The 17,015-nt window shown below is 45.5% G+C and overlaps 2 protein-coding genes across 5 annotated transcripts in view; one reads left to right on the top strand and one right to left on the bottom strand.

Annotated features, from left to right (window-relative positions):
* LOC120097802 (igE-binding protein-like) overlaps positions 1–17,015 on the top strand; it is an 84,215-nt gene that overhangs the window by 46,631 nt on the left and 20,569 nt on the right. For 3 of the 4 annotated variants that reach the window (XR_010059097.1, XR_010059096.1, XR_010059099.1), the window contains 2 exons: positions 12,545–12,699; positions 12,780–12,912. The gene's annotated coding sequence lies outside the window, so the exon portion shown is untranslated. The remainder of the gene's footprint in view (positions 1–12,544; positions 12,700–12,779; positions 12,913–17,015) is intronic. The other variant, XR_010059098.1, reaches the window with a different exon arrangement.
* LOC134482684 (spermatogenesis-associated protein 31E1-like) lies at positions 121–5,677 on the bottom strand. The gene is made up of 4 exons (XM_063276876.1): positions 5,448–5,677; positions 4,200–4,251; positions 3,604–3,664; positions 121–3,353 (listed from the first exon to the last, which is right to left on the bottom strand). Exons 1-4 carry the CDS (start codon positions 5,628–5,630, stop codon positions 260–262), a joined length of 3,390 nt encoding a protein of 1,129 aa, XP_063132946.1. The 5' UTR covers positions 5,631–5,677; the 3' UTR covers positions 121–259.

Genomic DNA, 17,015 nt, shown 5'->3' with positions numbered 1-17,015 from the left:
TGACCTTTCCCTGCTCCATCACTGTAAGAAAGAAACCACTGTGGTGAAAGGCAGGAGTGTTTACCAGAAAGCACCTCCTTTCTGGGAAGGAGCCAAGAGCTCCAGAAAGAAACACCTTCCTTTGCAGGGATAAAACCAAGTTTATGACCAGGAGGCATGGGGGATACAATAGCTGGGCAGATGGGACAACATCTAGAAATCCTGCTGTGAAGGCAAGGATGGCCCATGCCACCTGCTCTTTGCCCTGTCATGGTGAGGTCTACGTGGTGTCAGAGGCTTGCTGGGCAGCAACTGAAGTCCTTAGGCAGTCATTTGCCCTGTGCTTGACTGGATGGTTCTTCTTGGGACGCAGAAAGCAGTCATGACCGGTTCCTTTCTTTGTACTTTGATGAGGGTCAAAGGCTTTATGGGTAATGCCTGGCAGCTGTTTGCCTTCAATTTCTCTGTGTCCGAAGGAATGGTTGTGCCCCTCGAGGCTGCTATGTGGCCAGCAGCCCATTCCAACATTTGCTGTGATTTTATCTGGGTCATAGGCTCTCTGGTCAGCAAGATCTGACTCCTGCTTGTCTCCAATTCCCCTGTACTCGGAAGGAAGGTCATTCCCCTCGGGCATGGGGAGCTGGTCAAAACCGATCGCTGTCCCTCCTTGGTTCAGATCTTGATCACAGGCTCTCTGGGCGTCAATCCCTGACTGTAGTTGGTCTTCAATCCCCATATATGTGAAGGGATAATTATTGACCTCAGGGCTGACATGGCCACAGCTCAGTCTGTTTACTGCTCTGCTGTGGATTGTATCATGCATACCCACAGGAGTGTGGGATGGGTCATCCAGCTGGGATGTCAGGGATTCCACTTTACACCCTAGTACCTTTGATCGGTACTCTTCAGTGTTTTCTAGGATCTGGGCCAGAGCATTCACAAGTGATTGTATTTGAGTTACTGTATTGTAGAGGACCTTGTTTTTTGTTACAGCTTCCTGTATTTGCTCAGTACCTGATGTTTGGAGAACATTCTCTAAGGAATCCCCTTGCCCTAAGTATTTTTTGCTGACCTTTCCATATTTTGAAGCAGTCTTTGAGATTTTATTCCAAGAACTCTTCGAAGTAACCTCCCCTTTCCCTGGTATCCAAGTCTTGGTTGTGTCCTTGATCTGGGTGGAGCTTGGGATGGAAGGACTTACTCTCCCGAGCCTTTCTCCCTGGCTTATGGCCCTAGGTCTTATAGTAATCTGCTTCTCTTCATGGGGATGGGACCCCTTGAAATCTTTCACTTCGAGTTTTTCCTCTGGGACATATATCTCTCCAGTTTCTACCCTGTCATGTCTCCTCATGGAAACATCATCTAAACCCAGGGTATTTACAGGGTTTTGGCATGTATTCTGGAAGCTATGCATCCAGTGTTTTGAAGGCAAGCTGACCTTGGCAGGGTGTACTGTACTGGGGACATCTGGATCGTGTCTCACAGGCCAGGGCTGTGCCTGCTCCTTTGATTTCAGGTCTATCTTACTGTGTGATTGTGGTTTTTGTACTGAGTCCTCTGAGGGCTGTAGGGTAGGTGTTTGCAGATGACCAGGATGTTTGTTGGGCTGTAAAGATGCAATGTCCCTGGCACTGATACCGATAGCTTGGCCATCGTGACTCTCACTGGATCCCAGACTCACTGTCCATGCAGATGGCTCTTCTTTCACCTCCACTCTGTTGCTTGGTTTGGCTGCTGAGGGTGGGCCGGTTTCATCCTGACCAAGCACTATCACACGACAGCAGGGTTGAGATGAGTCCACATACTGAAACCCCTTCCATGGTAGATACTTGTCAATTTTTGTGCTTGTATTTTGTTGGAGACTGCCTGTTTCACTTCCTTGGATGGTCCGGTTCTGCTGGGGTTGAGCCTGGAGGCAGAAATCAGGTTGCTGACTACTCAGGTGTCTCTTCAGTGGATCTGGATGAGCTTTTGAGGGCCCATGGCTGGCATCAGGTTGAGGGGCTCTTTGGTTCTCCTGCACCTCTGCAGCTGAGTGCATACACAGAGCACTCTCTAGCCTGGCAGCTGACGCACTTTCTACCCTTGTCCCTCCTGGGTCCTGGTGATGCAAATTTTCCAGGATCATGGCAGCCTTGGAGTAGTACTCCTCCTTGGAATCAAAGATGGGGGAGGAGGGAAACACAACCTGGGGAATGTTTGAGGCTAGACTCCCAGGTGGGGTGAGATCCCTTGCCTCAAGGATCTGCAGATATGGTTTCCTTCTACGTTTGACTGGAAGTTCTGTGATATCTAATGCCAGCTTCCTTTCAGTGTTTGAGTCATGCAGAGAATCATCATCAGTAGAGTTCATGTCAGACAGCTCGTCTGACCTTAGTGTGGGAATCCTAGGATTTAGCCACTTTCTATGGGTGCTGCCTGAAGCGCAAGGCAGGTACTTGCTCCCCAGACCAATGCCCTTCTTGATGGTGGTATGTTTTTCACTCTTTTCTATGATCTCCCTTAAGGGGACCTCCATGGGCTTAGTCCCCGTCATTTTGATCCACGTGTACCTTTTGTGGTCAAGGATGGAGGACTGGACAGATTGGCAGAGTAGAGGCCTGCTCTTGCAATAATAACTGTATGTTGGAAAATTTCCCTGAAGCTGGGCCAGCCTCCAGGATGGGAGGAATGTGATGGGGGTTCCTTGTTCTTGTTCAATATTACTTTCCTTTCCTTCATTCTGTGGCCCCTCATTCTTGTGGGCCATCTGCCCATGCTCCCAAGGGATGGAGCCTGACCTGACAGCCTCACTGTGTAGGGTTAAGTTTTGAGTGGGTTTCATCAAGGCTGCCTGATGTTTTTGGATATCATCACCTTCGGTGGGGTTCCAATACTGTCCATGTTGCCAGGCATTGTTTTCCGTTGATAGGGATACCTGTATACCTTTATCACTGGTAGGACGTGCTTTTCCAAAGGCCTGCCTCTTGAAACAAGGAGGTGTTTTGATTGGTGTAGAGCTTGGAAAGATTTGCATTAGTTGGGCCTTTGTCATAGCTAACAAGCTTGGTGTCACAAGTTGTGCAGGCAATGGCTGTTCTTGGGAACACTCTGGAGGTCCTTGAGCCTGGGAAGGAGCTTGGCCACTGCGATAGGCATCACGAAACCTCACGGTTTTTTGTTCTGCTAAGGAAGGGCTTCTGACGGCGTGGGCAGTAGCCACGACTGACTCAGAGAACAGAGTGGATATGCCCCAGAAAATGTGACTAAATTCCTTGTGTATAAGATACTCCAAGAACTTGAGATAAGACAACACCCGAAAGAGAGGAAGGTGATCCATTTTCTGAAGAGGGTTCCACCAGGGATGTGGTGTGGAGTCCTGGAGAAGTTGCTCGCTAGAAGTGCAAAAGAAAGGACGCAAAAGCATCAGCCCCCATCAGAAGAACAAGAGGTCCACAACTCTGTATAAATAAGGCATCTATAGCCATATAGGGCCTCATCGCCTCCATAAGCCCTATCTCCTAGTGTGATATCCAAGAGGCCTGTCTTCCCATCCCAACCTGCATAACATCTTCAGTATGAAGATGCCCAAAGCTTCCTCTCACATTTTGGCATGAAAAATTCCACAGGACAAATATTTCTTACATGTTCATAGGTTGTGATGGAGTCTTGGTCTCTTCCACATTCTTTTCATCTTCTCTGCAACCTGGAGATGATCATGTAAAAAATATGAGGAATGAGAACACTCAGAACTGAGGCGTCTCTCTCTACTCCCCATGCCAAGAATGGAATGCTCAACTCCCATAGTGCAAGGACAGAACACTGAGTGTGTGCAAGGGGAATGGAGGGAGTTTATCTGCCCATGTACAATTTCCTTCTCCCCCTCCATTCCTGTCATTCCTCTTAGAATAAGGCAAGGGCCACAGCTTCAGTTATGTGAAAGGGACTTACAGCTCGGAGAACTGAAGCTCTCTGCTTTCAGGTGGAAGTGGGATTCCCCCATAAGGGGCACAGAATCACTCCAGTGCCTTGAACAATATTCCCATGTGCAGCACCCATCCCAGGCCAACCACAGCTTCTTTCTCTCACAAAACCTGGGTATTTTCTGAATCTATGTTCCTTCCCTGCAGCCACTCTTCCGTGCTGCATATCATGACTTTGGGAGCATGTCTCTCATCATGACCCTGGTCACTCAGGGGCAGGTAGATTCAATATCTCAACCCTGAGAAACAGTAGCCTACCTTTTAGAGTAGCAGTTTTCTTCTTGGTCTTTCTCTGCCTCCTCTTCACATCCTGCCATTTATAAACAACACAAATTAGCTGGGGTCCCTTCTTCCTCACTCCCATTAACAAGCTGCCTTCTCTCTTCAGTCCTTTAGTACATGAAAATTTAATTTCCCAGGGAGATCTCTCTCATCCCTCCTTGCCTCTTCAACACTGTACATAAATCCATCTCCTTATTGCCTTGTTGGAAAGGCAGGAAAAGGGGCTTCCTATGCTACAGTTACCAGGGATGTCCTCAGTCAGGGTTCCTCAGACTATGCAGTTCGCTCTGGTCTGTCAGGTGATATCTGCTTCCTCAGAGGAGAAGAGACTCAAGCCCTGATCTGTGGCCATGGTCTTATCACCTGCTTCACATCAGCTCAACACAATTGAAACCAAGCACCTGAGCAGAGGACAGATTGCCTTGTGCTGAGCTTGTCCTGCATCCTCACCAACTCAGAAATGCAGTCTGTCCAAGTAGCCAGAGTCGTACTTAGTGCCCTGTCTGCATCCTCTTACCAATGGTGTGAGAGCTTCAGGCAGACACCTCAGGGCCACACTCTCCTATGCCCTTCCTGCTAACCCATTCAGACTCTTTCTGGAGATTTCCCCTCTCCTGTCTGTAGCTAGATTTTAGCTAATTTGTTGGTTCTTCTTACTTCCATCCTTCTCCACCCTTTTTCTCCCACCCATTCTATCCCCTAAGACCAGATATGGAAGAAGAAGGTAGAGGGTTAAGGGGGAGACTATTTTTAGACTGTTTTCGTTGATTACAGGGGATGATGTCCTGGGTGAAAGTTTGACCTTTACTGTCAGGATATTCAGGAAAACTTCTTCTTCTTTCTTCTGTTCACACAACTAGTTACCAAACCACAAAAACCAGCATGGAATAGCAACCCCCAACAAACGACAACCCCTATGCCCCTCAATGACTTAGATTTTATGTATCCTCTGAAAAATTCCCTAAATTCCAAATTCACAAGAACAGTGAAACTATCTGCTGTTGACAAATTCATGCTCCTCCTTGATCATGTGACAATACAGTTACTGTGGACAATCTGAAGCAGCCCCTTATCACCCACCTGAGTTTAAAAAATAAATTTTCATATTTATGGTTTTTTTAATACCAGAATTGTCAGTGCACCTGTATCTCTATGAAAAGTTGGAGCAGCAGTAGTGAACAACAGACAGCTTCTCTATTCCATGTGAACCAAGGCTCTCCTCACCTCTGTGATGTCCATTTCACTTTCACATGTTGACACAGGGAGGTTCTTCAGGAAGGGGGTCAGTAGGAAATAGAGCCCAGCTCCACACAGAATGGCAATGCTCATGTCCATTGCTAAATCTATGGTGCAGGGGCTCACCCATGAGTAAATAATGCTATTCATCAGATTGAGAAGTCTCTCCATCTTCTGAATCGTAGTGCAGCTCACAGGCCACTGACCTGTGCTGTATAGCATGTGACTTTTCAAGGGCTCTCAGGCCACATCACACAACTGTGGTCTCTTCATCACAAAGGGCTCCTGCCAGGGGAGAGGGTGCCACTGCCCCTCCCCAGCCTCCATGGCAGGGTTACCTGCTGTGTCTTTTCCCTTTCCCTTCTTCCTAATCCTGTTGCTGTATCAGGCACAAATAGACCTCTGTCCATATTTTGTTCCTCTTTTCTGAGCACCAGTATTTCTCGGTGTAGGCATATATTTTGCTCAACCTACTTTTATAATATTTCACCCTCCCTTCTCACCCTCTACCTACCAGTGAAAGAGGAATGTTATTAGGATATGGGTGAAAAAATTGAAAAAGAAAAAAAGTTTTGGAGGAAAGTTAGAAAGTACTTAAGTACTGTGAGGTCTAATTAGGAACTGATTGAGAGTATTTTCCAAAGTACTGGAGAAATCATGAAAAAAAATGGGGAAGTTGCAAATACCGACAAAAATTTGTGGATTGAAATTATCCAACATGGGGGCCCCAATGGAGGAGTTAGAGAAAGGACTGAAGGAGCTGAAGTGGTTTAAAACCCATAGGAAGAACAACAGTAGCAACCACCCGGACATCCCAAAGCTCCCTGGGATTAAACCACCAACCAAAGAGTACATATAGAGGGACCCATGGCTCCTGCCGCATATGTAGCAGAGGATGGTCTTGTTGGACATCAATTGGAGGAGAGGCCTTTGGTCCTGGGAAGGCTCAATGCCTCAGTGTAGGGAAATGCCCGAGTGAGGAGGCAGGAGTGGGGAAGCACCCATATAGAAGCAAGGGCAGGGAGGATGGGATAGGGGGTTTCCTGAAGGTATAACAGGAGTGGGGATAACATTTGAGATGTAAATAAAATATCCAGTTAAAAAATTATCCCTTGGGGATTTAGCTCAGTGGTAGAGCGCTTGCCTAGCAAGCGCAAGGCCCTGGGTTCGGTCCTCAATTCCAAAAAAAAAAAAAAAAAAAAAAATTATCCATCACAAAGTTATTGCAAGGAAAGTTCAAAAAAGACAGAGGAAAATAGGGTTTAATTTTAAGATATTTTGAGAGGAAAATCAAGTATGAGAAGCCTCGACTATTTTACGATGGAGTTCACTTTGGAGTTCACTAGGTAATGGTGTTAGCACACAGGGAAGCACAGGCATTAAGGAAGAGCCCCTCTCTGAGGTAAAGGCTGTACACACTCCAGACATAGACACTGCTTGAAAGAGACTCACTCATTATTTTAGACCGTGTGCTTCCTGAAGACAGGAATTCCTTCAGTCTTGTTGCCCTCTGAACCCAAAGGTGATCCCTAGTGAAAACTGAACAATCATGGACTGAATACCTAACTGAAGTCACTTGTACTAGGGAGGACACACAGCTGAGAGCAAACCCAAAATCTGACCTTAGGAAATAAATCAGTATTTCAGGACCTGGGAAAGGAAGTGCAATCCTGACTTGTCCTGCTGAGGTAGGAGGTGGGATTGGGGGAGGTGCACCCTAGCTGTCACATCTCTGGAAAGGAAGCACAGAGCAGGCTAATGACTTTCCTTACCCCTGCTGTAATACTATTGCCCACCCTATGGTCTGAATGTGAGTCTTCTCACTAGAGAGCAGGAGTCACGTGATTTCAATATGACCATTCAGGAGAGTCCTGGTTGGCTAGCCAGTCTGACTGGCCAAGTTGTGGACATGTGACCAATTAAGTCATAGATGAGGAGTTACAGTTGGTGCAGGGTGGCTGAGACAGTTGGTAACTGGCCTGCTATCATTGAGGTTAAGGTTTCACTCTGGGACTCCAGAGGCAGAGACAGTAATATGAGGCAGTGTGTGACACCATGATTAGAGGACAGCAGCTCTTGTCTACTCCTCAAACACCCAGGTACAGCCTGCTCTTCCTAGTCTTGCTAATGAGTTGGGTCCCTCACCCTGACTTCTCTGCTTGTCAGATCCACTTTGGTTGGGTTGTAGGCACTGACCCTCTCTTCCCACCGCCTGGCTAACGGAGGTGTTAAGGCTGCAGGAGTCTATGACTCTCCTAGGACTCTGTGCAGCCCTCACTGTACAGTCAGTGGTGACTGAGACACCCAGGCCCTGCCCAGGACATGTCCTGTGGGCCACCCCAGGGAAGCAGAGCCCTGCCCTCTTTGATGTCCCAGGATCCTGCAAATGTGCACATTCTGCTTAGGGGAGAATACACCACATTTGTCTTTAGTAACTTCTCTTATCTCGTGTAACATTATCCTTCGTTCCACCTGTTTCTTAAGGCTAGGCGCTTTCTTTGTCTCATATAGACTTCACGTGCTTTTATTTGTGGATCTGTGTATTTCAAACTCACCTCATATTCGTGAGTGAACTGATCTTGATCATGAACATGAATTTTTAAATGTCGTTGAAATGGTGTGAAGTATCAAGTACTCTTGTTAAGGTTTGTTACATCTTTTACATGAAAATATTGACGTAGTATCTGGTTTATTGTTGTTTTAATTTTATGAGTGTGTTTGCACACATGTTAAAGTCAGAAGACAAATTGTGGGCCCGGCTCTCTCCTTCCACCATATGGGCTTGAAAAATTAAAACTTGGGTCATCAGGTCTGGTGGTAAACAGCACTGGTTTTGGGTACAGGGTAACATTGGCTTTCTGGAACACATTGGAAAGTGTCCCTTCCCTTTTGTATTATGGAATTATTTTAGGAAGTGGTGTTCTTTAAAAGTCTAGCTGAGTTCATTTATGATTACGTCTGGCTGATTTTTCGTTTGTTAATCTTTTACCTTCATTGCTTGTTTTTGGCCTACTCAAGCATTTTATATGCATTTGGAAAATTTCCCATCTCTCCCTGGAGACTGATTGTCTTTTAGGTTTCCTGTCTCTGTTCCATAGGTTCTTAGGTCTCTTCTAATGGCTGCTCTTTTCTTTTTACATTTGTTTATTGTATGTAATTAGTGCACTGTTGCTGTCTTCAGACACACCAGCAGAGGGCATTGGATCCCATCACAGATGGTTGTGAGCCACCATATGATCGCTGGGAATTGAACTCAGGACTTCTGGAAGAGCAGTCAGTGCTCTTAACTGCTGAGCCATCTCTCCAGCCCTGTGCTAATGGTCCTTAGTGCCTTGCTATATCTGCTACTGTATTTCATTCATTCTTTTCCTCTCGTTTTACTCTGTATCTTCTTTTGTTAGATTTGGGAATGCTGCCTCAGTTTCCTCTCCTTTCCAAGGACCATGCTTCTATTTTTTCATTGTTCTTTATGGTCTGTTTGGCTAGGTTCAGCTCTCACCTTCAGTGTGTTTTGTCAGCTACTGCTTTGGGGTTTGTTTGTTATTTTTCTGTGACCCTGACGCACACTGTGGGGCCATCTCACCTCTCTCTTTCCTGTGTGGGAACTCAGAGCTGTACAGCTACTTTCCATCCTGTTTCTCTTGGTGCAGTATCATGGATCTCATCTCTCTGTTTTGTCAGCTTGTCTTAGGATGGAAATTGTCAAGCAATGTGCAGGGAATTGAAGAGGGTGGGCAATGATGCAGCTGGACCTGGAGGTCAGACCCTCTGGGTCACCTCAGGACAGCTTGGCAAAGGCAGCTCCACATGGCTGTGCCACCTCCACAAAGAGGTGTAGGCTGTGGTCAGGGTCCTGGAAAGGGGTGAGAAAAATCACTCTGACCACAGCACTGAAACTGACATCATTAAGCTTCTGGATCATCCAAACATCATGGAGCTGTTCCACATCAACCTGAAAACACATCTTTGTGGCAGGAATGTGCTGCTGAGGGAGATCTGGTGAGCCAGACTGAGAAGGGCGGCTGTCTACAGAAGGGACACACTCATCACATCTTCACCCAGATGATGTGTTCAGCTCACTAACCCATGAGAACAGAATTGCACACAGATACATCAAACTGTATGTCTTTGGCCTGGCCATCAAACTCACCACTGGACAGAAGTTCAAGTGTGGTGTGGTACAGTGTGGGGTGTGGTGATGCCAGATTCCCAACACATTATGTGTGGAGATAGGGGCTCTCCAGCTGGATCTGATCATAGCATTATATTGTCAGGTAATGTGGGATGGGGTGGGCAACAGGATCTGATCACCTAGAAACTTACAAATGTGCTGTGCATGCACCCACACCCCATTAACACCTTATTTACATTGTTACTTTGAGGGCATGTAGGACACTCACCTTATAGATTTCTAGATATCACTCCTGGCTAGGCAGCATCTTGTATGCTGCTGCATATGCAATGCCAGGTACCAGATACTCCTTGATATCTCCGACTACATTGCCATTTGAGATACTGGGAAAGGCATCAGGTCTGCTGGACATTCCACCTCCTGTCATTGACCCTCATATCCTGCTAGATTCAGATCTGGCTGGACACCTCCACCCTGGCATACACCTCAGGGGTATTGCACTGTGAGACAGCACTTGTGCAGCGAGGTTGTAGGCATTGCTGTACCACAGCCCCGTGCCTCAAATGCATTCCTAAGTATTGGGCAATGCATGGCTTCCCAGCAAACACCACATTGACTGGTAGGTATTTGGCCATGCTGAACAGACCCCCAACATCTACATCACATAAGTTCTGGATCCTAAATGATCCCTGACAAACCTCACAATGACTGACAGTCATCAGGCCATGCTGGATACTCCCCTCCCCTGTATGCACAGCACACTGCTGTGTGCAGGACCTGCTTGTCAGCCTCACACTAACGACGCCCACGTGTACTGCTGGGTGTCAGGACTCTCTTAGACATGAGCCTCATCAGCACCTACTACAACATAAATTATCAGGCATCCAGCATGGCGTGATAAAAGCAGTGTATTTAAGGCTGTGGAAATGAGGGAAGTCAAGTGCAGAATGACCTAGTGCCTAGCAGTTGTCTGTGGTAGTGGAGGTGACGTCCTAGAGGGCTTCAAACCTCAGTGAATGTGGTGTGGGTGGTGGAGAATGTCTAGAAGGTTCTGAAAATGGCAGTGTATGGGAGTCTTTGTCAGGGGACAAGGTGTGGAGTCTGATAACTTAGTTGTGCTTTTCAGATAGCAGCAAGGAAGTATTCACATGGTCTCATAATGTCTATTACCCAGTATCGTAAGTGGTGTAACCCTCTGATGTATTTTTCCGTGCCCTCATACAACAAAGATTGTATGGGGTTCAAGTAGAGTGTGTCCAACCATGCTTGAAAATTCACATTGTATTTAGGGCAGCAACATGGGCAGTGGGGCTGCTCACATACATCAAGCTATCAACCCTTGCAGCATATCCCATGGCACATACAAACCTGTAGAAATGGTGTCCTCCTGGGCCCTACCCCACATAAACTGGTACATTCCAGGACCTGCTAGAGACCACTCTGCAGTCTTAGGTACACTGTTACAAAACAGATGCTACTGGGACCCTAGCCATACTATTGGGCTGTGTATCTAACTGTGCTGGACATATTCCCTCACATCATCCATAAAGATGCTTCTATGTTTCAGACTCTGCTGGTAAACCCAGTATGTTTCACCCCACATACCTAAGTCTCACACCCTATGAGACCCCTCAACTCCCATACTCTGCTAGGAATCGGGACACACAGGACACCCCTCCTCCTCCCACCACTGTGCTGTGCATAGTGTCAGGTCCTACTGTACCTACCCCATACACACAGTGTGGAAGGACAGGCTGTAGTGATGCATGTTACCATTTTTCCAATCATTGCACACACATTTCCACACATGTATATATATTTTTTCACATGTATATTTTTAAGCCCTGCCGGTCATTGTGCTGCTGTTTCCCATAGAAACTCCTTCCTATCCAGCCTTCCCCAGCTGCTCATGTTGTCCCATGTACACTAACATATGAGACCCTATTGGAGTCCCTCTATCTCTGTAGCTAACTGATATCAGCTGCCAGCTGCCAGAGTATCCTGGGCTTCCCACTGTAGAACTCCACCCTCTGTTGTGTAACTGTTGTGTTTCAAGAGTTTTATGTATCTTCCAACAAGTTTTCCATCCTTCTCTACTTCCCTCAAAGCTCCATTCCTAGCAGTGTAATGGGACAGCAACAAATCGTGTTATCCAGCATAGTATTATAGGTAGTACTGTGAGTGTGTGTGTGTGTGTGTGTGTGTGTGTGTGTGTGTGTGTTGGTATGTGTGCCCTGCTCGTCCTCATATCTACTGGATCATGTTGGATTGGTCAGAAGTATCTTTCAGACGTGACTTTTGGGCAGTGACCGGGTGCAGGATGTCCACATATGTGCTTGTGCCTTCAATACTGTCACCCTGATATCTGTTCTCCAAGCAGAAGCAAACTTGCTGACAGACACAGTGAGCACATGGAAGATGGTGGCACCTGGTGACATGTTTTGGACAGTCTCTCAGGGATGTAAGGTTGCAAGGAATGAATGCAGGCTTGGCTGCATTGCTGACTTCCCTGGAAAGGAAAATGCTTCTGTGACCAGGAGGAAGCCACACTTGCTGGCCTTTGCACAAACCGATCAATCCTTCACAATTACGCCTGTATGCGCAGACTCTGGAGGAGACTTCTGCCACCTCTCTCTGGCCTGTCCCATATGGGTAATGGCATTTCCTGGCCCAGAATCCATTTCTAACATGGGTTAGGGAATGCTGTTGATACAGCTCAGGGCTACTCAGTACTGAGTCAGTGAGGTGTTTTAACCTTTCTAACAGACTCTGTCCTGTGTCTCTCAAATGATGAAGGAGAAGAGGCTCATCTCTGTGGTTGTTGAACCATGGGAGCAGGGAGTTTCCAGACAAGGACTGATAGGTTCAGGAAGGAGCCAGGTTCTAGCTTCCTGGGGATGTGTGTCTGTACACCATCAGACAGCAATGAGACTCTGGGTCTGTGTGCTTATAGGCTTCCTCCAGTGGCTGGAATTTACCTACTAGCTCTACGCTCTGTCAGCTTACAGCAGCACCAGCATGATTTCATGGTCAAACTGGTCAAGCACCCTATCCCAGCTCCTGACTTTGTATTTAAACATGTCCTGGATCCTTGACCACCAGCAGCAGGTGAGTTACCCATGGGAATAGGACTCTGGTTTCATTTGCGCATTTACTAGGCTGAACAGTCACTGTCCTCTCTTTCCCAGTAGATACTGAAACAAACTACCTGAACTGGATGTGAAAGTGTTTCAGCTGAATCTTGAGAGGTGAACATTCTTTGTGCCTGTCATTTGAATGAGACAGCTTGAGGAAGGGCCATCCATATTCCCGCTCCCTAAGGTGAGTATGAGGAGTAAGTCCATCTCTGACTCCTTTTCCCTGAAGGGCTTCACTGCCCTGAAGGCGGCACACCTGTGTATGTCCTGCCTGTGACGTCACTGATGCAGGACAAATGGAGAGAGCAGCATGGCCGATGCCTGCTGTGTGGGCTACAGTGATAGTCTAAGTGCAAGACACGCACCAAGGGCTCTTGTGGCTCAAGTCAAAGACAAACTAAGCAGAGATGGGACAAAGGAGAGAAGAGTTTTATTACCTGGAGGGGGTGAAGAGAACATTGGGAACCATTTTGGAAGGCCACATCCTGCTCCAACAGGTAAAGCATGAGGACTTCACTCTGGGAGCCTGACATATGTGTAGAAGTTTCAGTCGATCCCTGAGCATACTTGGATGTTCCTCAGAGGTATTGTAGTAGGAGTCTTTTTTTTCCTTTTCCCTGTATATATAGGGAGGACTGGCTCCCATTTTTTTTTTTCTGTATCTTTCAGCTGGGTGAAGCATGGGATAGAAGACCTTACTATCCCATGACATGTTCCCTGGATTTTCCCTTTAGATCTTATAATCCTCTGTCTCACTTCATGGTGATGAAACACATTGAGATCATTCACGTTGATCTTATCCTTGGGGACTCTTAATTCTTTTTTTTTTCTTTTTTTTTATTAACTTGAGTATTTCTTATATACATTTCGAGTGTTATTCCCTTTCCCGGTTTCCGGGCAAACATCCCCCTCCCCCTCCCCTTCCTTATGGGTGTTCCCCTCCCAACCCTCCCCCCATTGCCGCCCTCCCCCCATAGACTAGTTCACTGGGGGTTCAGTCTTAGCAGGACCCAGGGCTTCCCCTTCCACTGGTGCTCTTACTAGGATATTCATTGCTACCTATGGGGTCAGAGTCCAGGGTCAGTCCATGTATAGTCTTTAGGTAGTGGCTTAGTCCCTGGAAGCTCTGGTTGCTTGGCATTGTTGTACTTTTGGGGTCTCGAGCCCCTTCAAGCTCTTCCAGTTCTTTCTCTGATTCCTTCAATAGGGGACCTATTCTCAGTTCAGTGGTTTGCTGCTGGCATTCGCCTCTGTATTTGCTGTATTCTGGCTGTGTCTCTCAGGAGCGATCTACATCCGGCTCCTGTCGGTCTGCACTTCTTTGTTTCATCCATCTTGTCTAATTGGGTGGCAGTATATGTATGGGCCACATGTGGAGCAGGCTCTGAATGGGTGTTCCTTCAGTCTCTGTTTTAATCTTTGCCTCTCCCTTCCCTGCCAAGGGTATTCTTTTTCCTCATTTAAAGAAGGAGTGAAGCATTCACATTTTGATCATCCGTCTTGAGTTTCGTTTGTTCTAGGGATCTAGGGGTATTCAAGCATTTGGGCTAATAGCCACTTATCAATGAGTGCATACCATGTATGTCTTTCTGTGATTGGGTTAGCTCACTCAGGATGATATTTTCCAGTTCCAACCATTTGCCTATGAATTTCATAAACTCGTTGTTTTTGATAGCTGAGTAATATTCCATTGTGTAGATGTACCACATTTTCTGCATCCATTCCTCTGTTGAAGGGCATCTGGGTTCTTTCCATTTTCTGGCTATTATAAATAAGGCTGCGATGAACATAGTGGAGCACGTGTCTCTTTTATATGTTGAGGCATCTTTTGGGTATATGCCCAAGAGAGGTATAGCTGGATCCTCAGGCAGTTCAATGTCCAATTTTCTGAGGAACCTCCAGACTGATTTCCAGAATGGTTTTACCAGTCTGCAATCCCACCAACAATGGAGGAGTGTTCCTCTTTCTCCACATCCTCGCCAGCATCTGCTGTCACCTGAGTTTTTGATCTTAGCCAATCGCACTGGTGTGAGGTGAAATCTCAGGGTTGTTTTGATTTGCATTTCCCTTATGACTAAAGATGTTGAACATTTCTTTAGGTGTTTCTCAGCCATTCGGCATTCCTCAGCTGTGAATTCTTTGTTTAGCTCTGAACCCCATTTTTTAATAGGGTTATTTGTTTCCCTGCGGTCTAACTTCTTGAGTTCTTTGTATATTTTGGATATAAGGCCTCTATCTGTTGTAGGATTGGTAAAGATCTTTTCCCAATCTGTTGGTTGCCGTTTTGTCCTAACCACAGTGTCCTTTGCCTTACAGAAGCTTTGCAGTTTTATGAGATCCCATTTGTCGATTCTTGATCTTAGAGCATAAGCCATTGGTGTTTTGTTCAGGAAATTTTTTCCAGTGCCCATGTGTTCCAGATGCTTCCCTAGTTTTTCTTCTATTAGTTTGAGTGTGTCTGGTTTGATGTGGAGGTCCTTGATCCACTTGGACTTAAGCTTTGTACAGGGTGATAAGCATGGATCGATCTGCATTCTTCTACATGTTGACCTCCAGTTGAACCAGCACCATTTGCTGAAAATGCTATCTTTTTTCCATTGGATGGTTTTGGCTCCTTTGTCAAAAATCAAGTGACCATAGGTGTGTGGGTTCATTTCTGGGTCTTCAATTCTATTCCATTGGTCTATCTGTCTGTCTCTGTACCAATACCATGCAGTTTTTATCACTATTGCTCTGTAATACTGCTTGAGTTCAGGGATAGTGATTCCCCCTGAAGTCCTTTTATTGTTGAGGATAGCTTTAGCTATCCTGGGTTTTTTGTTATTCCAGATGAATTTGCAAATTGTTCTGTCTAACTCTTTGAAGAATTGGATTGGTATTTTGATGGGGATTGCATTGAATCTGTAGATTGCTTTTGGTAAAATGGCCATTTTTACTATATTAATCCTGCCAATCCATGAGCATGGGAGATCTTTCCATCTTCTGAGGTCTTCTTCAATTTCTTTCCTCAGTGTCTTGAAGTTCTTATTGTACAGATCTTTTACTTGCTTGGTTAAAGTCACACCGAGGTACTTTATATTATTTGGGTCTATTATGAAGGGTGTCGTTTCCCTAATTTCTTTCTCGGCTTGTTTCTCTTTTGTATAGAGGAAGGCAACTGATTTATTTGAGTTAATTTTATACCCAGCCACTTTGCTGAAGTTGTTTATCAGCTTTAGTAGTTCTCTGGTGGAACTTTTGGGATCACTTAAATATACTATCATGTCGTCTGCAAATAGTGATATTTTGACCTCTTCTTTTCCGATCTGTATCCCCTTGATCTCCTTTTGTTGTCTGATTGCTCTGGCTAGAACTTCAAGAACTATATTGAATAAGTAGGGAGAGAGTGGGCAGCCTTGTCTAGTCCCTGATTTTAGTGGGATTGCTTCAAGTTTCTCTCCATTTAGTTTAATGTTAGCAACTGGTTTGCTGTATATGGCTTTTACTATGTTTAGGTATGGGCCTTGAATTCCTATTCTTTCCAGGACTTTTATCATGAAGGGGTGTTGAATTTTGTCAAATGCTTTCTCAGCATCTAATGAAATGATCATGTGGTTCTGTTCTTTCAGTTTGTTTATATAATGGATCACGTTGATGGTTTTCCGTATATTAAACCATCCCTGCATGCCTGGGATGAAGCCTACTTGATCATGGTGGATGATTGTTTTGATGTGCTCTTGAATTCGGTTTGCCAGAATTTTATTGAGTATTTTTGCGTCGATATTCATAAGGGAAATTGGTCTGAAGTTCTCTTTCTTTGTTGTGTCTTTGTGTGGTTTAGGTATAAGAGTAATTGTGGCTTCGTAGAAGGAATTCGGTAGGGCTCCATCTGTTTCAATTTTGTGGAATAGTTTGGATAATATTGGTATGAGGTCTTCTATGAAGGTTTGATAGAATTCTGCACTAAATCCGTCTGGACCTGGGCTCTTTTTGGTTGGGAGACCTTTAATGACTGCTTCTATTTCCTTAGGAGTTATGGGGTTGTTTAACTGGTTTATCTGCTCCTGATTTAACTTCGATACCTGGTATCTGTCTAGGAAATTGTCCATTTCCTGAAGATTTTCAAATTTTGTTGAATATAGGTTTTTATAGTAAGATCTGATGATTTTTTGAATTTCCTCCGAATCTGTAGTTATGTCTCCCTTTTCATTTCTGATTTTGTTAATTTGGACACACTCTCTGTGTCCTCTCGTTAGTCTGGCTAAGGGTTTATCTATCTTGTTGATTTTCTCAAAGAACCAACTTTTG

Source organism: Rattus norvegicus, chromosome 17 (assembly GCF_036323735.1).
Source record: "Rattus norvegicus strain BN/NHsdMcwi chromosome 17, GRCr8, whole genome shotgun sequence".
Lineage (NCBI taxonomy): Eukaryota > Metazoa > Chordata > Mammalia > Rodentia > Muridae > Rattus > Rattus norvegicus.
The sequence above is the reverse complement of the archived record's forward strand: the minus strand, read 5'-3'. Positions and strand labels throughout refer to the sequence as shown.